Source organism: Melopsittacus undulatus, chromosome 8 (genome assembly GCF_012275295.1).
Source record: "Melopsittacus undulatus isolate bMelUnd1 chromosome 8, bMelUnd1.mat.Z, whole genome shotgun sequence".
Classification (NCBI taxonomy): Eukaryota; Metazoa; Chordata; class Aves; order Psittaciformes; family Psittaculidae; genus Melopsittacus; species Melopsittacus undulatus.
Window position 1 is genome coordinate 29,923,835 of NC_047534.1, and position 26,842 is coordinate 29,950,676.

General features: G+C 36.6%; 1 protein-coding gene across 2 annotated transcripts in view; it reads left to right on the plus strand.

Moving 5' to 3' along the window:
- GULP1 (GULP PTB domain containing engulfment adaptor 1) overlaps nt 1-26,842 on the plus strand; it is a 153,651-nt gene that overhangs the window by 87,071 nt on the left and 39,738 nt on the right. For both annotated transcript variants that reach the window (XM_031045875.2, XM_034065673.1), the window contains one exon: nt 21,918-21,989. In XM_031045875.2, the coding sequence (XP_030901735.1) occupies nt 21,918-21,989 (72 nt within the window). The remainder of the gene's footprint in view (nt 1-21,917; nt 21,990-26,842) is intronic.

Genomic DNA, 26,842 nt, shown 5'->3' on the forward strand with positions numbered 1-26,842 from the left:
GCTATTTGATTCATTATTACAGGGCAAACAAACAATAGCTCTGCTCTGGAGTGTAAAGGATACGGGATTTCCACATTGCTTTTTTTTTATTGAGACCTGGCATAAATTTGCACAGCTTTCATAAGATTATATGCAGACATAACAACATTTTTAAATCTAGATGACGTTTTCACCTCAATTCTCAAGTACCATTTCATTAACTTTTATTTTTAGGAGGGAAGTATGTTATCTATTAGTACCTCATTTGGGTTTTGTAACATTTTGATTTTTACCTAACATATCTCACTGATTTTCTATCTTGTAACTACATTGTGAAATAATGATTAAAATCTCAGCGTTCATAAAGCAAGCATTGGAAAGGACTCACTGATTATTTTTTTTGTTTGTTTCCCCAAAATCTTTATGTTGTTCCACTTCCGATTCTGTACCATTCTGTTAATGTAACTTCTACATTTGCTTGGAGGAAAAGACAACACTTTATCCGATTATTTAAAAAAGTGTTCACTTGAGTGAGCAATGGCATGTTCAGAAAATAAAACCAGTTTAATGGAAAGTAATACCAGAGATGTTCTTTTTCCATGGGCAAGTGAGCTGTATTCTGCTACATGATATTTTGAATGCGAACTATCCTAAATAAAAAATAGTGTTTTCTCTCTAAGACACAAAAATATTATTTTTGCCACTGATCTTCTGAGATGATAAGAAAAAGGAGAGCTTGCTAAGAATAACTGGAAAAGATGGGATTTTGTTTGTTTACTTGATTCGTAAGACATCTTAAGGAACTAAAGAAAGCTTTTGATAAAATGCAGTTGATTAGTTGACTTACTAAAAAATCCTTTCAAAGTTAGCTGGAAATTAAAATAACCCTGTGCTATAGGGAACTGGCCTTTTTTTTTTACAAATTTGAGAGGATTTTTTGATAGAGAATTAGTAATGTCTTGTTATCTCCTAGGACATACACCCTCACAATGATTTATGGCTATAAGTTGTCTTTGTAAAAAAACATTATCAGGGGTTTTTTTTTCTGGAAGTAGAATTCAGGAGCCACAAGTCTCATAAGGGTGTCCTTAAATATAACAGCATCCCAGTTCTCTCTTGCCTTTCCAGCATGCCCAGTCTTAATGGTGCTTGCTATTTTGAAATTTTCTGGGTTTTGGCATGGCTTAAGTTTGCTGTATGGCTTACATTGGTGGCGTTCTGGGCTTTGTTTTTGTTTTGTTACTGTCACTTTGTTTTTGATTGGGGCTTATTTATTTATTAATCTTCTTGCTGTCCCCAGCCTTGGTCTTGCTGAAGGCACTGATGATAAGACCACACACATTTCAGTGTGCTCTGGAGGTGGAATTTGGGCCTACTGAATTCAGAACTTTGCTATCAGTTCGTGATCCTTTTTTTTTCTTGACTGTATCACTTCAAATATGGCCACTAAAGTGATCAGAGGGCTGTAACACCTATCCTGTGAGAAAGGGCTGAGAGAGTTGGGACTGTTCAGCCTGAAGAAGAGAAGGCTCCAGGGAGACCTTATTACAGTCCTATTTTGTTCTTAAAAGGGGCTTATAAGAAAGATGGGGAGACATTTTAGCAGGACCTGTTGCGAGAGGATGATGGGTTATGCTTTTAAACTAAAAGTGGAGATTCAGGCTGGATGTGAGAATGAAATTCTTTACAATGATAGTTGTCCAATACTGGCACAGATTGCCCAGAGAGGCAGTGGATGCACTATCCCTGGAGACATTCAAGGCCTGGCTGGATGTGGTTCTGGGCAACCTGATCTAGTCAAAGATGTCCCTGCTCATTGCAGGGTGTTGGGCTAGATGACCTTTGAAGGTCCCTTCTAACCCAGACTGTCTTATGATTCTGTGATTTGATGAAATTAAAGCATCATTGTAGCTCTTTTTCCTTCAAAAAGATGATTTAAATTTTTGATACTATAATTGTCAAACATGGGGTATATTTGTAGTACACATAGCAACATAGCAATTTTCATGTTACCAGGATACTAAGTGAACCCCAAATTTCTCTTTTGTGTCTGCTTTTTTCTGTAATCTTCCTAAGAATGGTTGGTTGTGTAATTTTCCATGCTGGAGGGGGAAAAATACTTTCTTTTTCCCTTAAGTGAATTTTCTTTGATTTTTGGCCAGTTTCCTTTCTTCAAAATAGAAGTGATCAAAGTGTGACTTTGTAATGGAATCTGGCTGAAACCTTAAGAATAGGCTTATTCTTGTCACAATGTAGCTGATAACTACCCTGAGGGGTACCTTTCTGAAGATAAAAAGTTACTACTGCCCAAACCAGCAATGTTTTCTGTGTCTCTTTGTAGTAAATGATGTAGATATTTATAGGCACTTGGCTATTTTTGTTTGTTTGTTTATATCAGATTTACACATGCACATCTTTCCATTTTGCACATTCAAGGTGCTGGTTTGCAAGCCTGGTGTTTATGTTGGCTACTAGTATACTGCGGAGTCTGTAGCTTTGACGTTACCCTAGGCCAAAGAGCTGCTGTTTTACATAATAACATGATGGTGTGTTAAACTCTTGGGAGTTTATTTTATAAGAAGATGTGAAGGCTTCCTAGTGCTGAAACAGCTACTGCCTTAATGTTTACTTTAGACTTCTAAAGGTTTGAATATTGTCAAATGCATATTTATGATTCTTGATGAAGTTTAAATTTGAAACTTTAAAAATAAATAAGCAAAGCTTTCCCATGAAAGACTGTTAAAATTCTTTTACTTTGTATTATTGTGGGGTTTGGTGACAATTAATTGTGAATTGTTGTGCAGTTTTGTGGATGATCTTTTCTCTCAATTTTTCAGTACGTATCTTGGTCCTCTATTGCAACTGCAGGAAAGGCAGAAAAAAAGAAGGCATTAGTAATAAATACTCTGCAAAAAAGACCTTGCTCGGCAGTACCTTATATTATTAATCTTTACTGTAGTATAATAAACAGCGTTTAGTTAGGTTTTCAATTTTATGTAATTTCTTATACCTTCGATTTATTTATCGTTGAGGAATGGTAGATAATACTTTCATGGAGCAGGCATTTTGAACAAGAATTTTAAGTCAGAAATACCATGCTGCTTCTAATGGATGCAACTGCTGTAGCAGGGCTCTAGGTGCAATTATGTCTTTTGAATATCTGCATATCACAGTCATTACTGTATGGTATTATCAAAGCCACGTTTTCATGGCATAAACAGCAATTCTACAAAGTTTTGTTGCTGTAGCTATACTAGCATTTTCTCTTTTTCTGTCAGATAACTACAAAATGATCATGGGTTTGCATCAACACAAATAATTAAAGTATATCAAAGGGATAAGTGTATATAGATTTTTCAAATAAATGATACTTGGCACGCTATTAAAAAGTGTACTTAAATTCATGTGGTGAAGTTAGATATAGCAAAGTAGTCCAAACAGAGCACGAAAATTTTGAAAATCAAACTGATGAAATAGAAGAAAATATTGCAAGAAATAATTAATTTTTCTACATTTAATTCATTATAATTAGAATGAATAACTTAATTGGAATTAACTTTCATTGGAGTATCAAAATGTCTTGGATGTGGTCATAGTTAATGTAGTGTTTAAGCACAAGAAAAGTGAGTATTTTGAGATTATCCAAATGAAATATGAAAGCAGAAAATTTAAATTTTTCAAGAAAATGCTAATCTGAACTTCTTAGTTACTTCTGATATATGGCATTCATAAAACTTGGTACTCATGATACCAAAGATGAATAATCAGGTAAATAAAGCATAAAATATTTAGAATCTGCAAAGGGTGCTGTCAGCAGACTTCTCTGCTTCAGGAAAATGGACCTACCTATTACATCTTACTTAGAGGATTACATACTTAAAATGGGAGAAGGATAAGAGAAGATAGCATTGTATCCACAAATACACTACAAAACAAATTACTGTGCAGGATTGTTTCTAAACTTTCAACAGCAACAATCACCATCTAAGTAGCTGAAGGAGGGGAGCTGTATTTTAGCTGTTCAGCATCGGGTAGTTTCATTTTTTTGTCATTTGTCTCTGTGAAAACTGGTGAATGTTTCTGTTTCCTGAAAATCTGAACATTTACTAGTTCTTCAGAAAGCTGTGTGGAGTATTGTGTTTTTGGAAAGCTGTCAGTCTTTTTTCCTGAGGTTGCATAGCTTGTTTGTAAAGGGGCAAGAATTAGGTCTGCACCTCCTGAGTGAATCTTAGTCCAGCTTTTTGAGCACAAACACAGTAATGGAAGTTGAGTTTTATTTGCAGGCAGTTGTTTATCTCATCTGCATATGAATGCACACACAAGTTCAAAGACTATGAATGCATGTTGCATATGCTTGAGTAGCCAGCATGGGCCCCTACATGTCAGGAGATTGAGATCGTTTTGCAAGAATTAGTAGGCATGTGGATCATGGTTTCTGTGTACTTCCCCACCCAGAGTTATGTCTTTCATGTCCATTTACTGTTGCTTAACTGGAAGCTTTGAAAAAGTCACTTCTTTATAATTGGAGTGCTGGTACCTTTTATGGCTAAACACTGGCTGAGAAGTTCAAAAAACTGTGCAGAATAGCAATTTTCTTTTTCCAGGTGTTTATATTTTCGGTTGTGTGTAAAATGTCCAGATACAGAACTTCCGGAATTCATGTGACTTCTAGATTATGAAGCCCAGAACTTAAATATATATGGGAAACTTCTTTCTGGGTCAAGGCTTTTTGTAGCCTTTTACTCTGAGATTTGATCACCTGTGTGTTAAGTTTTGATCTTCTTTTAGTTAAGCTTGAAAATCTGCAGCAGGGTATTCCATCGTACTGATTTATCTGGCACAGTCTACAGTTCAGAAGACTTGTGTTGTTGGCATGATTAACAGAGTACAGTGTTTTGCAGCATTGTAACTGAGACACATCTGTGCCACGTGCATTCTTGAAATTATTTTTGTTGCATAAACTGTGATTCTTTCCAGTGGTTCTGGGTAGAAGAACTGTTTGTTGGAATGTAGGACAGCCATATGTTGAAGTGTTAATCCAACAAGTTCTGAAAGTACATTTGTATATATATGTGATATACAGAAAAGACAAGTAGAAGCAGTAGTAATAGCAACTCACTTGAAACAGCAGTTCCTGATAATATGGCATTATTGAACACAGTATCTAAAGTGTATTTCTAAAGTTACTGTGTTAACTAAAAGTTTTAAACTGAGTTTTAAACAGACACATCACTGCCCCAATGTCTGTCTCAAAAGAGCTGAGCAATGAGACTGTTGAGACAAAAGACTCAAAATTATTAGAAGCTTTATAAATAACTTTTATAATGTCAGGTTTTTTATTCTTTAGAAAAAGAATAAATTAGTGTTTGAATACAAATCTTCATTTTACTGTGAAAGGTACTCAGAATCATGAGTTCCTCAGCATCAGGCAAGAGGAAGCACCAATTGTTTAATAGCCAGTGAGTGATATGAATGTCCACTCGAGACAACTGAACAAAACTCAGAGGTTAGTCTAAACAGAGTTAACAAAATGAAAAACAAAAAAGCATAGAAAGAATAATGATGGAAGCTCCTAAGATGTGAAGATCAGCAAAGATTTACTCAACTCTCTGCATCTCTTCCTGTTCCTTCTCTGTTGCTAGTATTTATTCCCACTTCTCCTTAAGTTTGCTTGAAACTAACAACTAGCCTCATTAGCATGCCCTCTGGGGATTCTTTCCACACTATTTCAATGTGAGCTGTCAGCTGTGAGAATGTGAGGTTTCTTTAAGCAGGCTTTTTAGTCTCAGAACTGTCAAGTGTCGAGTGAGTTGCATGCCGGACACTGGAAGTAATAGGCTGCAGAGTTCAAACATCTGAATTACTGTATGCATGGGCTAGGTGGCCAGCAGTGATTTAGAGACTATTCTTGTTTTAAATTAGAACCAGGACTGCAGATGAATTTAAGTCCTTCTCATCTCCTATTTTTACTTCTGGAGATAGCTAGGTATTTTGCTCAGCCTTTGCTATTTTTATGGAGCTGCTGCCACCACCTTATTTCTACTGTTCACCAGAAATAATCAGGAAATTTCCAAAAGAAACTAGGAAAAAAAAACAGAACAAAACTTGGTCAGAAAATAAGAGAATAGCACAACTTTTTGAACAGAAATTTGACAAGAACATATGATTTTTCCAACACAAGTGTCCTGGTTTGAGCAGTAGCAGTCATTTTCCTCCTTCTTGGTAGCTGGTGCAATGCTGTGTTTTGACTTCTGGGCTGGGAACAGTTGCTTGATAGCGAGCATGTTTTGAGTTACTGCTTGGGTGGTTTTTGTTCAAGGCCTTTTCTGAGCTCATGCTCTGCCAGGGAGGAGGGGAGGCCAGGAAGAAGGAGAGACAGGACACCTGACCCAGGCTAGTCAAAGAGGTATTCCATACCACAGCATGTCATGCCCAGGATGTAACTGGGAGAGAGCTGGAAGGGCTGGGAGCTCTGGGGGGGGGAATGGAGGAGGTATCGGTTGGTGCTCGGTCAGGCAGGGTGGGGTGAGTTATGGGTCGGTGGCTGGTGAGGTGTTGTATTCGCTTCGCTTGTTGTTTGCTTTATCATTATTATTTGTAGTAGTAGTAGCAGGAGTGATTTGTGTTATACCTTAGCAATTAAACCGTTCTTATCTCAACCTATGGGGGGTACATTCTTTGGATTCTCCTTCCTAACTCTCTGGGAGTTGGGGGAGCAAGGGGGTGAGTGAGTGAGCGAACTTTGCGGATTTGGTTTAAACCACGACAGCAAGCAAGACTATAAGAATCTGTCCAACAGCTAGGCTGTTCACCATTCACAAGGGCTTCACGTATATGCCATAATCTCCATAATGATTCATCTTCAAGAAACCATCAGACAAGTTAGCAGCTGCAGTCTCTGACTTTAATAAAATAATAACTGTCCTGGGCTCAGCAGTAGCAGTCATTTTTCTCCTTCTTAATAGCTGATGCAGTGCTGTGGTTTTGACTTTCAGCCTGGGAACAGCGCTGATAACGCTGATGGACTTTGTGAGCCTCATGCACTGCTAGGGAGGAGGGGAAGCCGGGAGGAAGCAGAGACAGGGCACCTGACCCAAACTAACCAAAGGGGTATTCCATAGCACAGCACGTCATGCCCAGGATGTAGAACTGGGGGCAGTTACCCAGAAGGGGTGGATCACTGCTCGGTTGGGCTGGTTATTGGTCAGTGGGTGATAAGCAGTTGTATTCTCTTCCCTTGTCATTTCCCTTATCATTATTATTGGTGGTAGCAGCAGTGGTTTGTGTTATACCTTAGTTACTGAACTGTTGTTATCTCAACCTGTGGGAGTTATATTCTTTCAATTCTCCTCCCCATCCCTCCGGAAGTGAGTTGGGGAGGAAGGGAGGCAGTGAGCGAGTGGGCTGCATGGCAGCTGGGCTTAAACCACGACAATAACATACACTAAGCAGTTGTGGTTTCTGAACTGTAATGAATATTTTTCTCAGAAATACTCAGATTACTCTGATTCTGAAGGTGTAAAGCCAACCTTGGCCTATTTTTAAAAGTATTTTGAACTTAGAACCTCAGAATTTTAGGCACAGCTTATTGGAGTATTATTTCTGGTTTGGAACATAGCAAAGGAAAAATACATGAACTAATTTGTAAAGCTTTGTTAAAATGTCTTGCATTTTCACTAGAAATCATCATTAGCCACTAAAAGGGAGAGAGTGATGGGTTTTATTGGTCTAAGTTTTATTTTTTTCCTACTGTATACTTTTGCATAAGTAATATTTATGCTGAATTCTTCAGGGAGATAAAATCTAGTCAATTCCTGTAGTTTTACAAGTTGTTTTTCGATTTGTTGCTCTGGTATTACTGAAAAGAGAGAAAATGTGGAAGCAAGGATATACAACAAATCTTAATGATGTGTGTGGAACCAAGGAGTGCATTTGAAGGAACACATAATTTGAAGCATGTACTAAAAATGTCCCTAAACCATATAATCTACCAATGCTGTAGCACTTTATGCTTCTGAAGTGGGAGATAGCCAGGGAGTCAGAGATAAGTAACTCAGCAAATCACATTAATTAGAGCATTCTGTTAATAAGATTAGGTGGGAGGGAAGTCTTGTCTACTCATGAATATAGGATTATTTCTGAAAACCTATTGAAGTCAGGAATGTGTAGGCCTTTCTAACATCTGTTACATATTCTGACACATCTCAGAATTAAGAGGCCTCATCCCAACTTGCAGTTTATGAGGCTTTGAGGAACTGAAGCTATTAAAAGCAAACCCATTCTCAAAATGAAAAAGCATTCACTGAAATAGCATGTGCATACTTAATGTTAAAACCATTTTTAAAAGCTTTAAAACAGTACAGTTTTTGGGTTTGAGGTTTTGGTTGTTTGGTTTTTTTTTTCTTAATGGATGTTTGAAAACATCTGTCTTTGGTAATTGGGTAAGTGAATCTTCCTTATGCTCCTTACAGATGTATTGCGTGGCCTTGCCATCTTCCCCCTCTTGCCTTTGGGTATCAGGCAAGATGGAGGTGGAAAAGTTGGACCTCTTCACATGTGTTTTATTTTCAAAATTGAAGAGCATTCTATTAATTTTGTACTAGTTGTAACTCTTTACAACTACTTGTACTAAAGTATTTTACAATACCTTACTTGTATTAGTATTTGCTTTTTATCTGTACAAAAAGAATGGGTGAGATGTTTTATACTGATTTTTATGAGTAACACTCAGACATACTAACTGAAATTATGCGATGCATTTCCAAGAGGCTAGTGTAATTTATCATATTCATTAGATCATACATTCTTTGAAGCTAAGGGTGAACTTTGCTATGTTTGTAGAGCCTGTAGAATACTGAGAGGCTCTAGGTGCTGCTCTAAAGCAATCAATCACAAGTCAAAGTTCAGAATAAGTGAGCAACAGAAGACCTTGGACTTGATTCTCATGAGCTTTTTTCACAGTTGGTTTAATTAAATGATAATGCAGACAAGAAATGGGTGAATTGTTATCCTCAGAGATACTGAGGTAATACTGGTGATTTCCTGCATATCTACCCCAAATCTGTTTTCAAATCAGATCCCAAATTTTGAATTCTGCTTCAGTGCCTGGAGCTTAAGGGTTCTCAGTACGTGCTCTCTTAGTAAAAAGGATTGTTTCTATTTAGAGAAGACTCTCGATCCTTACATGAAGGATTTTGAAATCTGCTGTTTTCTTACTTTATGTTCACCTAACAATGCAAGTATCACTATAATGATCTAGACTAGATTAGTTTTACTACTTTAGCACCAGAATATGGGTCTTTTATTGAAAAGCGTAGTATTTTTTTATAAAGAAGTGACAGCCAACATTAGTGTTGGATTAATTGCCATTGGAAGATAATTTATTAATTACTTTCCAACACAGTTATGTTCTCTTAGAACAGTTCATCTGAGATGTTTATCTCATCTGCTCATAGATCTTACAATCACAATACTAGTGGTTTTATTTCATGCCTGATGTTGTCAAGTTGAAGTAGTCATTATTAAACATTTTTCTGCTTTGCTAAAATAATCTAATAAAAAATCTGTTTTTCTAATTTATATTATTTAGAGGGGAAAATATCTCCAATGTTTAGGTAGTGTTCTGCAAATTTGATTTAAATATCTAAAGAATGGTAGCTTAAAAAGGCAGTTCTTTCTGTTCCAAGTATTGTTTTAAAATAAATTACTTTCATCCTAGTTAGGTTTTGGGAAAACACTTTTTAATGACAATCTTGGAAGTACCTGAAGGCCAGGTGTTGAATTACAGTGATCACATAAATTTTATAGTTGGCTTTCATGTGAGATTATGTGAAGAAATGGCAGTTTCTTCTAAAAAAAAAGATGACAAGAGAATATGAACAGGTTCATAGTACCATAATCGTCACAGAGGATACATTTCTAGTTATATGAAGGAAAAGTGAAAGATCCAGTGCAACTAAACCAATATAAGAAGTGCTTTTCTTCATTGCATATATAGTACTTGCTTCCAGAATCCATGGTGGGATTGAAGAAGAAAGATTCAGAGCAGGATTTGGCAGGACATTCTCAGATAATGAGATAGATGTATGTTAAGGATACATTCCATGTCTTTGAAAGCAAGATTTCCAGTATTTTTCTATTATTCCATAAAAAAGTGTGATTCCTGAAGATTCTTTAACAAGTCATGAATCTGTAATAGATGAAAATGTTATCTGACTGCTTTGTTTAAGTGCCACCCATTTAGCCTTAAGCTTCTATATGTTCTGGTACACTTCAGCCTCTGTTATGCATTTGCTCTTTCAGTTTGCCTCCTATGTGTGCTTGCTTTATGCTGTTACCTCTTTTCATTTCAGATGCTCAAAGCACCCAGAACCAATGCTGATTTCCCTGTCCTTTTCCTACAAGATACTTTCTCAGAACTTCAAGCATGATGCCGTTTTTGGTTCACAGTTACTACTCTGCTTTGTCCCCTATGCTTAGGCGCTGCATGGATCTTTTTTAACTTCCACAGATAGCTAATCTAATTTTCAGTTGGCTACCCCAGTCAAATGTTACCTGACAATTTCTGAGGATATTCTGTGAGTACAGTAATTCCCAAAAACATTTGCAGGTGTAATTTGTGCAAAACTAACTATACAATCAAAGTAGAAGGTGGAGCTTAGGAAGCAGTTTTTAGTATCAAACAAAATTTACATTATAGTTAGAAAACACAGACATTTTCTTGGCCACTTTTATGAAAATACTTCTCTTCATTTATGTGGGTATGGCACTTTTAACACGTTGTAGATTATCCATGTGATTATGGATTACACATTTCATACTGACTCAGCATATTTCCCCCCTGAAATTGCTTTACTAAGAAAATGTTAGGTTCATTCTTTTTTTACAAATGTAGTGATTCTCAGTATAGGAACTCTAAACTCTACAGTTTAGGAAACAAAAAAATCAAAAATCCCAACAAAGGTAGTTCAAAGATTCAGAAGAGGTGCATTGCCCTTATTATAGGTAATTTCATATTTAACATTAAACTGGAAAAGGCTTTAATAAATTGAGAGTTATGGATAATAATTATTTGTTCCTATTACTAAGGCTATTTATGTTTGAATAAAGATTTTGTTCCTAACTATGACTTTTTCTGTTTTGTTTTGTTTGGGTTTTGTTTGTTGTTTTGTTTTTTTGTCTCACAGAGAATTCATGTTTCTGTTTGTCATTACATGTTGCCATGGCAAAAGAGTGTGATATGACAAGTTCAGCATTATTGTGTTAGTCAAGAGAAGGTAGGAATCAGTTTAGAGAAAAATAAACATTATTCAAAAAATTTAAAATTACTCTGGAATTGTATCTCTGTTTTTATAAGGTAATGTTAGTATTTTCCAGTCCAAAGGAGTAACTTCAACACTTTTCCATTTGTCTTTATATATATAAAAATCCATTACAACTTCTTACACAACTTGTAGAGTTAATTTGCATAGAACAGAGGAAGGCTCTAAAGATCTTGTGTCCAGCTTTAGGCTGAAGAAGTTACTGCAACCTGAATACTCGAAATTACACAATCCCACCTTGAAACAGCACATGGAAGCTCCTGGATGATCTTGTACATGTTGTTATGAAAAGGAGAATCTGAAGCCTGCTCTTGGATTCATGCCTAGCAATGAAGTCATCTGGGAAATACCTCTTTGAAGCAACAGCCACATTCTGAATGATGTTGTGGCCTGTTTACTCATGTGGCTCGGGTGCACGCCTAATCCAGCTGCCTCACTACATTAAATAAATTGTGAGTTAATCAAAATGCTTCCAGCTTTACAAAGCTTCATCTTACTGGCAAAGCAGAATGTTTTTGCCAGTTTTGTGAGCTAAGATCGGTTTTGTTATCAAACAATTGACAGCATAGCTTGTTTCTTCATAAGGGTTGTTTCTCAGTTCAGTTTTAATTGTTCTTGGGGACGTTCTGTTTGATAGGCTGAATTTTTGCAACAGGAAAGAAATATGTAAGCAGGACAGATGGAGCCTGAGAACACCGAGTTCAAGCTTTAACTTGGTATATTTTGTGAAGAAAGCCAGATAGCCTCCAGAATGCTAACACAGAGCAGACCAGTACATGCTACAATTAAAGGGACAGTGGCATTATGAAAACCAGCAGATTGATACAGCAGCAGGGCAAAACAGAGCCAGAAACTAGGACAACAGTTTTGCATGTCTTATGCAGGGTGTTATGTGGTAATTCCTAGGAACGTTGTTGTGAGAATACTAACACTTGGGATCTTGATCTTGCTATTCCTTTAATTGTAGCATTGTAATAGATGGAGTTTTTTGAGGAGGTGGAGGGAAGGGCTGTCCTTTGGCATTTTGGGAATGCTAAAGAAATGGAACTGTAACCTCAGTCTGGATAGACAGTGAGTTTATGCAAGTAGTAACAACAAAAACATTTCGTTCATACTGCAGTGCAGTGAAGGTCCCTCTGGACTTGCCAGTGTTGCTAGCTGGCATTTGCAGAGATTAAGTGGGAATTAAAGCAAAGGTGGTCTCTGTGTTCTAAAGTTTTCTAACAGTTACATTTGATATCTTTGCAAAACAGTCTGTAGGTGCAGAGCTGTTTTGAGGACAGCTACATTTTGTACAAACAGTACATTTGAGTGGAATGTAGGAATTGTTGAAGTTGTCTTACAGTTGGTATGAATTAAATCACTGTACTGGCACCTGGTTTATGAAAATAAAAAAATGCAAAGGTAACATCAGCTTTCTTACATTAAGATATTTGAAAATATCTAGAGCTAGGTGAAAAATAATATGTCAGCAAATTTGAAGGCTTAGTCTCACTTTACTGTTTCCATGAAAGAAATATTCTTGAGTTGAATCCAGTTCTGTGGTGTAGAACTAAGTCTCCCAATTATGGAATTGTAAAGCTGACAAACCTGTCCACTCTGTTATGCACTTTCAAAGCTGAAAAGTCAATGCTTAAAATAGTGACATTGAATTATTTTTAGGTGGATTCCCTTCAGGTAAAGTAAGTATTTTTTTTACTGGGACCAATCCCATTAGGAATACAGATATTCAGAATTGAGGTATTCAAGCGATGTGGTATGTCTTCAGTGAGTGAGTATCAGAGCAGCTTCATGTTTGGAATATAACTTTCTAAAGGAAGGGTGTTAATTAGTTCCGTTTTCTATGTCTGGATACAAAATGGTTTTGTGAATGTACAGGTGCACCCTTCCCTTGCACCCACATTATCAGAAGTATAACCTGAATAATCACCTTCACTGAATGTTGGCTCAGTAATGATAATTCTTACATTTTTAGATTCAACACTGAATTTAAAATTGCCAGTTCTTGAAGGTGAGAGACTAAATAAAATTTAAACTACTATGAGAGTAATGATAGAAGATTGTAGGAGCTGGCAGGGATATTATTCAGCATCTATAGCTGTATGGCTCGGTCATTTTCTAGCCAAGCAGAAGCCATTCAGACCATGAATATGATCAAGCCAGGACACAGTAATCAACAGTATGCTCATTTGATGTGTTTTCTCTTGTTATTTATCTTAAAACTTCCAGGCATTAACAATGATACACGACTGAAGGCTCTGCAGAGTTGATGAATAGGAGTGGAGAAACAGAATTTAGTAATTTGATGCTATTGTTCCATGTTAGATGAATCTCTGTGTAAAGTGTTAATATTTTTTGTACTGAAAGTGAAGGATCTATAATAACTTGAAGATGGTGCCTTTGGATTACCCACAGACATCTCCTGTTGTAGTAAAAGGAGCTGACAGATCCTGGGGAGGGGATCACACACCAGATAAAACCCAAAACCAGAACAAACCTAAACCTGTTCCCATGTGAAAAAGCCAAAACTGGAAATACTGGTATGTCCAAATTGAAACCAAGAGGATAAAGTTTGGAAGTGCAGTGTTCTTTACTTTACTACTTCATTTTATCCAGTCTCTGAGCACAGGATTCTTGCATGTGGGGCTAATGAACATTGCAGAACACATGAAGAAGGAATGTTGTCAAAAGAATGTGTTTCCCTCAGTCACTAGGGAATGTATGGTAAGAAATTATTTTTCTCCAGTGATCAGTTGGCTTTCACTACTATCTTCCTTTGATATTGTTTATTTCATGATAAATATTACCTCTTTTTTTTTTGTTTATTTATCAGCTGTGGGAAGTGCACCTGGGCTTAAAAGAAAAGCAGGCCTTCAGTACAGTATTCTACTAATACTGGCATTGTTGTCATTTGTACATTCTTAAAATCTTCCTTTTTAAGCTCTTTCCCACACAGCAAAATTTTTAAAAGAGTTTTCTAAAAATTGCTGATTTTTGCTCCAAGCTGTTATATCCCTAAGGGATATTCCTATTATCCTTCTGCTGCTGCCTCTGTACTTTCACTGGGTGGGAACATAATGCTCACTTAGACCAGCAGTGAACTGTTAGCTCCAGCCAACAGGTCTGCAGAGCATTGCCAAAGAACTGCTTTCCTTATACGGTTGTTAGAGATGGAAATAAGTTTGCATGCAGATGTGTTTATTCTCAGCCTATAGCTAAAATTTGGGTAGCTGTATGGTGGCTGGTGATGCTGCATGCAATGGGAGAGCACTATACAACCCCCCCCCCCCCACACACACACACCATCCCAGGTCCATTACCCTCTTCAGATTCAGCCTGATAACATTTTCAGAGCATGATACAGTTGATGTGCTTCTGAAGTGCTGTGGCGATTGATGGATTGAAGAAATACTGAATTTTTTTTTCTTGTGCAACTGGTATTTTTTCTATAGTGATAGTCTTGACAAGGTAAGGTTTTTAATTTTCCTGCTTTCTTTCTGTATTCCAGCCTGCTCTTATCTTCCTTACAAACGTACTAGCTTTATGTCTTAACATTATTTTATTTTTAGAATTAGATGCTTTTATGCAGAGAACATTTTTGATAGCTGTGTTGCTGTCTGATTTGGTTTTAAATATATCCTTGTTGATAGCCCCTTCAGCATATGATACTAAGTTTTGGTCATTTACAAAGTGGTATCATAAATTCTCCTGAAGTTCTGCTTGCAAACAAACTGGTTATGTTAATATAAATGTATAATCCTATTGTATTTTCCTTTTTCTGTGCCCTTTGTTTTTTTCCCATTTGGCTGTGAGTTCAAATGCATTGGGACTTGAGGGAGAATATGACCTGGTGTAATTTAATCTCATTCTTTTGCCTTTAAAATTGCTCCAAGCTAGATTCAGCTTATTTGGACCGCACTTCCAGGTTTCTTCCCAGTGAGCAACTATATAATTTCTCATTAAATCTAAACTTGGGTTAGAAGACAGGTATAGGCAGGATTAGCACTGCCATATGTTCTCAGTTTTTCAGGCATCTTTACCAGAATATTTTTAGATACTCCTGCTTCCAGATACTTGGATTGCAGACAAGAACCATATCCAAAGCCTGGTGAGGTGTCTGTAGACGCAGACAAAGAAATGTCTGTATTGCCTGTGTCCATCAAATGTTCAAAGATATGTTAAGCTTTAGTTACCATATGATGTTCTTTATTATTTAGTCATAGCACCAAATTAAAGACTGAGATGATTGTTTACATGACTGATAGTGAAGAATTCTTAAGTTACTGCACTTCTAGAGAATAGGAATAAATACGTATTAAGGTAGTGTGGCTTGTTGAGAGATTGCTTAAAATCAAGCACAGTGTTTTTTACTGCATCTGGAAGATTCTTCAGTTAACCATTTTACGATCTTTTCTCTAATGCTCTTCTCACCCACCCTCCATATTTCAGTAGCTTATTAAATAGATTTTTCTTTCTTTATATCTTAATTACTGTAAATATCTTCACCCCTGTGTTTCCTTTATGAATTTGTCTTAATTCTACTGATGGATGAAACACCTGATAGTACTTGATTTCTGTAAGATTTCTGTTAGAAGACCTCTCTTGGTTTTGTTTTTTTTCTCTCTTTTTAATCATGCATTCCTTCTTTTATTGCAAATAGTACTTGAACGCTCCCTCAGAAAAAGGCACAGTTTTTCTGTGTTAGAGTCATTTGTGGAGCATGACATATCAGATGAACAGGGGATATCCATGGAATGTGCTGATGTCTGTCACTTTTCTGTCTCTTCCTCCCACGTGGTGAGTGTGATTTCTGCTCTCATTTGAGCAGCAGTCATACCTAGGAGAGGCAGTTGTTTTTTAAGGTGTTGCTGTTGAGAAGTGCTCCCCAAAAAGGAAAAAAACAAACATTTATGTACTCTGGCAAAACCATGGAAGCTGTTGTGAGTGGGGAACTGCATTGTGGGGTGGGAAAGGAGAACGAATCCAAGCCAGAAAGAGGTGGGTATTTACGCTGCTTAGTTGAAAGAGAAGACTCACATATGCAAGGTTGAGCAAAAACTGCACAGACATTTGTTCATCTGTTTTCTGCTTCAAAATTGGTCCCATGTCTCTTGTTCTCATTTGGTATTATATGTTGTTATTCTGATATTATTTGAATGTGGGTTCAGTTGTCTTCCTTTCATCAGTAAATCAACATCCTTTAATTTCTGCTGTAGAAGGAGCTAATTTGTCAAATTCTGGCAGTAGTTATCCAGTAATTTTGTATTGCTTTTTCCTTTCTTTATTGTATTAGAGTAGGTACTTTTTTATATACAGTTGTGTTTAAATCTGCATACAAGGGAACTTTTAATGTTCAGGGATTTCAGAGCAATAAAGTATGGCACTGTAAAAGATGGGTTTTTGAAAGATTGAAATGTGATGACAAAAGAAAATAGATGTTGTTTTAGTTTTGAAATATCCTACACTGCTCTCTGCTGGAAGAGTGGAGGTCTACATTAACTATTCAAAAGTTCACCTAAACCTCTTTCTTAGTCAAGTTCTAGTTTTAATGATTCTCTTTGATAAAAGTAACTTTTCCAAAGGATGGATAAGTTTTTGTACTTCCCCTGAGTTCTGAAGAAAAGCATCTGGATATGCTTCGCATGTAAAAAAGTAGAATGTTGAGAACTGAAATATAAGCAGTTACTAGAGGGCATCTTGTTAAGGGCAAGGAAAAAAGTGAACTGTTAACCTTAATTCACCTGACCTTACTTGGAACTGTTCGGCACATGATAACAGCAGTAGACTTGTCAGAACTGTAAAGGATTTGGAATGCTTGAAGTCACCCTACATTTGAAATTGACTTTTAATTAAGTCAGCAAAATAAAGGCAAAGAAAGACATACCTTTTCTTTTAATAGTTTCTCCAGCCAAAGTAGAACTATAAAAGCATTTTTAATTAGTTCAGTATGGAATTGGACCAAAACATGTTTTTCTCTGTTTAAATATGTAGGAAAATTTTCATTTCAACTACATTCTGAGGGAGGATATATTCCCCACAAGAGGTCTGCATGCTAGTTTGTTGTGTGAGACAGCCCTCCTGGCCATTACTGGGAGAATAACTCAGCGCTGAATTATTCTCCCAGTTCTCAATGATAAAATTTCTGTTGATTCTGGTATGTTGAAATAGTGTCTGTTCATTCTCCACAGCTGCACTATCTTGCAAATCTTTGCATGTGGAGTGAGCACATCTGGTTGTCTGCTAATATTAAATTATAAACAGTTTGAGGTGGTCAACAGCTCACTTTCTTAATGGCAGACACCAGTGAGAAAAGAGCAATCCTTAATGTACTTTAAAGGAACAGTTAAACTGTTTTGACTGATAAGATTCATTGACCTCATAAAAGTGTTTTATAACCTTTTATCAGTTTTGTAGGAAATACGTTTGGAAGAATGAAAGACTGCAATGAAAAATGTGTTGTAATTCAGATAAGAAAAAGACTGCCTTAGCTTGCTTTATGTTAAACAAAATATTAAATGTCATCATCTTCAAACTTCTTAAAGTATCTTAACTGAAACACAGTATGGTTATTGTGAATTTGTCATTAGCACTCAATAATATGTAAACATTTTAAAATGTAAGTCTAGTGACATGCCTAACTTACTGATCATTTTTGTTGGAGTTGGCTTATCATGCATTATGTATACCACATTCAAGAATAACTCTACTAGCTGCAAACAGTAAATACATGTAACAATCATATATATAAACATTTTTCACCTATATTACATATTGGATGTTAATGAAGACCTAAAATTGCAATGCTTTTATTAATTTGCGTATAGGTTTAATAGTGAATGATCTGAGAGGAACTGCTACATCATTTTCTGGTTTGCTCGTCTACAGCTATGTGTAGGAGTAGTCTTAGCTTGGCTCTGCTCAACAGCCAGGTCTGCAGAAGGGAACTTGGAGGTGGTCAGAGCAGTCACTGACTTTTCAAGTTCCCATCTAGAATTCTGCATCAACATTGCTTTCTAAATGAGCCTGATCTTGAGAAAGGAAATCTAATATTTACCAATTTTGCTTTGCCATTGCTGCTGCAGAAACTCTTTCATGATGAATATTTATACCATTCATGCCACAGCTGTACTGAACTCCTGATATAACAAATATTTGTTCTCTGTGTCTGTGTAAGGTCTGTTGAGAAAAATCTGCTGTAAAGAGGATAATGACATGGCCATCTCCCCATTTCTTGAGGGTGGTGAATTAGTTATTAGTTACTTGGGAAATCCCAGAGGTGGCAGCGCAATCCATTGTGTTAGGGATTATATAAACACAGAGGACTTTGTCACATTGAATTTGTCTTCTGAAGTCTCAGCTTTGCCAATACATATATGTTTGCTTAGCTTAACTATTACGTGTAATGCCATAGTAATTGGTACCTAATATTAAGCAAAATATGAGGATAGGGCAAATCACACAGAAAAGGTACAGAGCAGAAAAAGTAAGCAGATAAAAAGCCTTCAGTTAATGTATTAGGTGTATGTTAAACCTATATTGCATAGTAATTGTTCTTTTGTAGTTAGAAAATAACTTGTCTTGATTTGAAGTTCTGTTAATATTTCCCTCATAACTACATCAGTCTAATTAATACAGATATTCAGAATATTTGCTCTTTATTGCTGCTTTTCTCTTTATTACCCTCTTACCAAAGGAAAAAAAAAAGATTAACATGAAAAAGCTTATGAAAGTTGGGGATTAAATCTGTAAGCAGGTAATAACTAAAATTTTAGCTTACCTGAATAAAAATAACTAACAACAAAAAAAAGCTAAACAACTGCAGTTAACAGAGATGCAAATAGGTATCATGGCACAGTCTGATTGATATTAACACTTAAGCTGCAAATATTCTTCATAATTCTGGATTAAATGCATCTTACTACATTTTCCTATGCTGAACAGTTTATTATGCATAAGCTCTAATTCCACATCCAGTTCAAAACTGTCAAGAGCAATAAGAATTTCAATAGTGATGCTTAATGTCAAAACAGATACTCATCTGGAAGACAGCCTATTGCGTATGACTGTTGGAATTCTGGTTGGTTATGTTCCACAGATAATGATATAATGCTTGTTGTGATGCTATAATATAATTCTATGATGTTTCCATATATCTTAGATCTTGGTTGTTTATTTCGTGTATAACTTGTTGAGCAAGCCCAGTTAATATGTTTCTTCAGGTATTGTCAATCATTTAAACCTGTGCTTTCAGCAATTTATTTTTCTAGGTAAGATGTCTTACTTCTCCCTCTCCTTCATGACCAGAAATGGATTTGAGAACATTTCTTTAAAATGTAGTGACATTTACAGATTCTGCAACAGTGGCAAAAGCTTAATACGGTGCTTACATTTTCTAAGGCAGTAATGCGAATTACTAGCTTGGCTGTCTTCTGCTACGCTATGGGCAGCAGTGACTTGTGCTCTCTGCTACTTGAGCCTTGTCTGCACTTGCAGCTCGTAGTTCCTGTGGTTATGTAGGATTCCTGTACTGTATATAGTGTACCCTGGCTTGCTTACAAACTTTACAGCAGTTCTACCTCTGCCTCTTGTGTTATACCAGGTGTGTGGTGTATAAGTATCTTGTGTACAGATATCTATTATTATCAGCATTCCTCTTAGATCATCATCTGACGTTATCTACTTTCTTGTCCATTTAAACTTGTGGTTACTTTTTTCATTTCCCTTTCTGTCTCTGTCACATGTAGTATCCATAATGTCCAAGAATTAATCTTTTTCTGTGTGCAGTTGTCACTTTCCCAAGGAAGAGCACACTCTATTTAAAGTCATTGGAGATGTTAGGTGAAAGACATTGTGAGACCTCACTTGGAGTACTGTGTGCAGCTCTGGTGTCCTCAACATAAAAAGGACATGGAACTGTTAGAACAAGTCCAGAGGAGGGCCACGAGGATGATCAGGGGACTGGAGCACCTCCTGTATGAAGACAGGCTGAGAAAGTTGGGGCTGTTCAGCCTGGAGAAGAGAAGGCTGCGTGGAGACCTCATAGCAGCCTTCCAGTATCTGAAGGGGGCCTACAGGGATGCTGGTGAGAGACTATTCATTAGGGACTGTAGTGATAGGACAAGGGGTAACGAGTTAAAACTTAAACAGGGGAAGTTTAGATTGGATCTAAGGAAGAAATTCTTTACTGTTAGGGTAGTGAGGCACTGGAATGGGTTGCCCAGGGGAGCTGTGAATGCGCCAATCCTGGCGGTGTTCGAGGCCAGGTTGGACAGAGCCTTGGGTGATATGGTTTAGTGTGAGGTGTTCCCTGCCCGTGGCAGGGGGATTGGAACTAGATGATCTTGAAGTCCTTTCCAACTCTTTCTATGATTCTATGATTCTATGAAATCAGTAATTGAGGTTTCTGCTTTGTTGCAACAAAACCTTGCTCTCTTAGCTGGAGGACTGTTACAGAGAATATAATAAGCAGATGTCCATGGTCTTTTGATTTACACACTGTTGTATTCAAGATGGCACGTCATATTTCAGAGTCGGTAGCACATACCTAATGAGACTTAACTTGTGGTTTCTTCACTGGAGTAAAGTTTGAGGACATTGACTACAGTAAACGTGTTTTGAAGTTTTAATAAAATTTTAAACGAAAGGTACTATGTTGAAAGTTACTTGTAGCTTGGCAAATTTAAGTTCCTTTTGAAACTGCTAAGTCTTAAAAAATTATACATACCTGTGTGTCATGCTACACAGAAAATTATGTTCTTTAGACAAAAGAAAAAGAGGGCTGTTTTTTCTTGATCTCATTATTTTATCAAGTGCAAGTACATGGTGTGACTTAAATCTACTGTTCCTCAATATGAAAATCAGGCAGTTCAAAATAATTATTACATATATGCATTTTGGGCAGAGTTATTGTACTTTTTATAACAGTTCAATAGAAGCCAAGTCAAACAGTACAGAAGAATGTAAACGCATTTCAGCATGCAAATAAATTGTAAGGTCCATTTGAAGTTATCATGCTTTCTATAATAACAGGTGTATGTTTTGTTTTCATTAAGACCTTGCTTGGTAAAGATTTGGCCTTTAATAGAAATTCTTTGAGCATGAGCCTTGGTTTTATGTGAGATTGGAACCCAATTCCTTAAAATCTATGAAATAACTGTACCAAGCAGCTTGGAGAGCAAAATCAGGCCTTCTTAATTTGTTTTGCATCACTGTATGAAAGTTTTAGTAACATAGTCCAAACCGTTGGCTCGTGTTGATTCATGAGAAGTATCTTACATAGAGGTTTTTTTTGCATTGTTTCACTGTTATTTAAAAGAGATTATATTATGGAAATTATAATTTCCTAGTGGGAAAAGGTACTTAACATCTAATTTACAGACTTGCAGAGGATCAAGATAAAATGTATTTCAAAAGCTGCTTTTGATAATTCTTGTATTTGCCTAATTAGAATTTAATTCTTGTTATTCTTTTGATTAGAAATAGCTATATGAATATTTGTTGATTCATCAAGTATTGAAACAGTTGTCTTCCCAAAATATTATTTGGAAATTAAGATTACTTGAGTTAATTAGGCCTTTCAAGGCATAAGTTAGTACTCACAAATTATAATCTTCTCAGTTTCTTGGCAGTACGGAAGTGGAGCAGCCCAAAGGCACTGAAGTTGTAAGAGATGCTGTTAGAAAATTAAAGGTAAGAAGGAATTTTTAATGAGATATAAATGGAATCTATTCTTCACCTGTTTTCAGAGATAAGACACTTTGTGGTTTTAGGTATATGCATTGGTTCTAGAAACAGTTGCTTTTACTAATCTCTTCATTAGTGTGTAGGTACTTATGTCTGTATTATTCGGTGTTCTTCTGTACATATATTTAGTTCTAAATTATGCAACTATTTCTAATACAAAGTTTATATATTTTAATGCATAATGCTTGTTCTTTGGAAAATTTATGGCTTCATCAATACAAACTTAGGTAGCAACAATTTATTTTAGCTGCCATTCTCACTTTGTGGCTATTGAGTACTTCTCATTATGGCAATCCAAACAGTTTGCCAGAGAATTTAAGAAAATGAACTCTTCCTAATGACATCAGTAATGCCTGACCTGCATTTTTCTGGGCTGTGTGTTGCTTTCTATGAGCCCCACTTGAGTGAGTCACCTCTTGCTGCAAAGCATAGAGTATCCCTCCCACTTAAGGTAAGCTGTTCATGGCAGAGAACAGGAGTAAGAATGTTAGACCATGCTGTAAGTGGTCTGTGATAGCTCTGTGAGTACTCGCTGACCCTGACTGCTTTTCACCTTAAACTAGCATGTCTGATCCACATAGGCTGACTGTTAGACTGGAGGGGGATGTATATGACACTGGTATGAATGTCGTTCACCCTCCAGCTGTGATAATTGGTGATATGTCTGGAAATAAAGCTGTAGTGAGATAATAGGGCTTAAAACAAGCCAAGGGGCATTACTGCCTTGTCCTTTAGGTCTTTGTGTCGTGTTGGAAATGGTCTGTGTGCACAAACACCATCTATGTGCTGGTACACATAGATGGCTGAGAAAACCAGACATTTAACATTTCTCCTTGATTACATGTCCCGGGCAATGAGGGACTCAGCAGCCTACTTGAAAGTATCTTAGTGAAATGACTTGTTGAGGGTTGCTAACAGGTAACATGGCTTTGGCTTGACTGCTTGAGCAAGAGCTCATATGCTTAAAGCTCTACAAATGCTATGAGTTGTGGTAGGGAATGCTTATTCTCACGTTATTGTGGAATTGCATTGTTTCATGCTTAGCTGCTTACAGCTGTTGGAGCATTATTTAGATGTAAAAATTGTTCTGCCTATTACTGTACTTTCTATGAGGTTTTTTGTGGGGTTTTCATTATTCATTTAAACAGAAGTTCCTTGGAAATGGACAGAAAAATTTGGGAATCAATACACAAAAGTCTGATTCTGTGTTATTACTATAATAAAGGAAGAAAGAAGCCATGAAACACTATTCACAGCTCAGCTTTTGGGACTGAAGTTTGCCTTAAAAAAGCCATCTTTACAAGACTGGTTAGTACTTTTGCTCAGGTATTGAAACAGAAGCTCTTTGCCATTATTTTTGCTCTACCAGCATTGTACAGCTGCCTTGAGATTCGCTTAGTCAATTCTTAGACCATTTTATGCCAAAAAGATTTACCCTTTTGCAGTTCATCAGAAACATTATTGCCTAGTTGTTTTCAAGTATTTTAGGCTAATGTAAGTATGACCCTTTTTTAATAACTGCAGCATGCTACCAGTTTAAACAAAACGTATGGTTTTGCGTGAATCTCATACAGTTTATGGCTGGTACTGGAGTGAAGCCTGTTGCTAAATATTTTGTGTTTATACAGTTCTGTTACCCTGGGCAATGTAAATTCTGTGCAGAAATCTGTCAAGATAATATCCTGCTATGGAGAAGTTTTGATTCTATTTTTATGTTGTTTTATCACACTTCTCCCAAGTAAAGCAGCAGCTAAGTGTCTCTGTCTGTCTTAACTGGGGAAACTCCAGGCTAACCTGAGCCTCTTGCTGATCACTGGAGGATTTTGGTGGGTTGCGTTTTATGATTTGCTACCTTGAAGTAGTTTGCTTTGAAAGCAAGTCCAAAAAATATTTCAAATAACTGTTCTGTTAAGTATAGGAAGAGGCAGAACTCTTCTAGCTTATCTATCCTGGGGGAGGGGACGGGACACGCAAACAACAGTTGCCAGCCTAACACTAAAACATAAAAGTAGAAATTTTTGGTATATACTTTTTGTGCCATTGAAGTATGCAGATACCTCTTCTAACTTTCTACGTGTTCCCTAAATAAGCCTGCTTGGAGAGATATGTGTCTGAATTGTTGCTGCCAGAATTACACTACTTTCATCAAGCTTGGAAGTTTTGAACTTAGATTTCAAGTATTACATGGGATCTTATATAATCACAGGTTTATTGGAAAACTCACAAAGTAATTAAAGGCAGTTTTTGGAAAGACTTGGAAAATCTTGGAACAGAATTCAGAAAGCAATAAAGAGGTTTTATGTTTGAAACAATCAATTAATTGAATACTCTTTTCAACATTGACTTACGTTGTGCATCTGGATTCTTTGAAGAGAAGCCTAGAGGTACTGGGTTTTATTGTGAACCACACATCTGTGGCTTTTTTTCAGAAAATGTGCGCTAAAAATTTGAAACCAGTGAAAACAGCTTGAAAACTAATGTCTTATATAGAAAGAAAATAGATATAGTGGTTTTTGGAGTAAGAGTTTTTGAGATGTGTAGCTTGTGATGCTGTATTGCTTTGGTTTTGTTTTTTTTAATGGATTTGGTTTGAATCACAGTGTTGTTAATCATAATTTGTTTTTAATGAAAATTAATAGCTAGCAGAAAAGTAGCCAACTTTCTTAATATTTGGAGCTATTTTTATGAGGGGTCTGCATTGCACAAATAACCTTTTGAAGTCATGTGCTTACAGTGATTATAGACCATGAAATACTGTCACTGTAAACTATTTTTCTTAAGCCATCATGTCATCAAACTCTGTCAGAAGAGACATTTGATACACAACTCTTCACTTCTTTTAAATCAAAAGCTCTTGACTTCTTAACAGCATGGAGGCTCTTTTGCTAAACGTAGGTTTGTGCAAAACTAGCATCTCTGAAATTTTCATCCATCCCGTGGACTAACTTTTACCAGCAGGTGGGGCTGATGTTCTACAGTAAAGTACAATAACTTGGAGGAAATTTTTCCTGCTGTTTCAATGTACTTGTTCTATCTGAAATACTACTACTTCGTTTTCTCAACACTTGACAGTTTTGCTGGTTCACTTGCAATTCGAATATAGAGGGTTTCTTTGGACATCTATATTTAGTTTTTCTAGAGAGTTATCCATTGTTTTTTTCCAGTTAGGATTTCCCCTCCAGTTTTCAAATTTCTTGGATCTGTACTGCAGGAGAAAGAAGACAGTTGGACATATATATTTTAAAGTGTTTATGTTTATTTTTATTTTTAAGATAAGGTCAACTATTCTCATAATTCATTGCAAGCAGTTTTTTTCTACTTTGACTAATTTATAGAGTGAAGTAAAAACTAAGGAAAACGGTACCGAGGTGTATCAGAACTATCAGAACATGCCTACATTATTCACATGTGTGTATGTTGTCAAATCACACTTTATAAAGAGGAATGTTTACTTTCCTTGATTAGTGAAGGATGTAACTGCTAAATCAGAATGTAGGAATTAATTTTGTCCTTCTGAAAAAATGCTCGAGGGGTTGCCAGGGGCAAAAACAGGTGAAAAGATCAGCAGAAGCTAGTGTGGAGGAGCGTTCAGGGTGTTGTGGTTTAAACCAAGCCAGTAACCAAGTACCATGCATGCGCTCACTCACCTGAATTTTGGGGTATCAGTCTCCTTTTCTCCTCTTTTCTGTAAATAAGGATAACCAAAGATGATGTAAATATAGTTAAATGTGAAGCCATTTGAAATATTCTTATTCAGTCCCTGGGATAAGGATACAGAAATTGAAGAGTGCACCTCCATGCAGGCTGTGATGCTGTCCTGCTGCTGCCCTTAATAGACTATCATTGGATATTATTCTGTGGCTATAATGGTCCATAATGGATATTAATCTGAGCTGCCTTTTGTGTCAAAGCTGGGTTTCACTTAGGGTTAAAAGGACAGAGGAAGGTGGAGTACAGAGAATCTTGTAACACTGAGATGAAGGCGTTTCCAGACAAGCCTTGTAGCCATGGCTGTTCTCTTTTGAAGTGTTGGAGAAAGCAGAATGTGTGGTCTAGGACCAGCCAGGGACAGCCTGAAGACCAAAGCACATCAAATGAGAAGAGTTGATGAAAATACTTGTTGATCCTCTCTCTCAAAAAAAGCAACCAAAACCAAAGGCCAGTCCAACAAACCACAAACGAAAACACCCAACCATAAAAAAGAAACCACCAAAACCAGCAAGAAATCCCCAAAATCCCACATGACCAAACAAAACAACAAACACTCCCCCCCCCCCAAAAAAAAAAAAACCAAAACAAACAAAAAAACCAACCCCAAACAAACCCACCAGACATCTTTGGAAAATAAAATACAGCATGTTCCACAGAAATGGATTTCTGAGATGGCTTTCTCTCTACCCAGCTGAGAGATTCAGGTTTGCATGTCTGTGACCTATTCATCCTTCTCTTTTGCCAGCTATTTTCCAGAAGTCATAATTTCACTATAGCAACATAAAATGTGCATGAGGGTTTCGACCATTGACCAAAAAGGTGACACATAATCACAGCAAAAGAAATAGGGCCTTTTATTGTTTTTCAGGGATCTTTCCTTATAATGAATATATTTATGAGAAAAGAGGGAAAGCATCTTGTGAAAGCCAGGTATATATAAAGGTGTGTCTCAGTTTAGACATCTGTGTTGCCCTCAAACAGACATTTTTAAGGTGTCCAGGTGAAGTACAATGTCTGTTGTCTACCTGACGGCCTGTGTAAAATGAAACATTGAAACTCTCTTCCCTGGGCTGAAGATTAGCACCCAA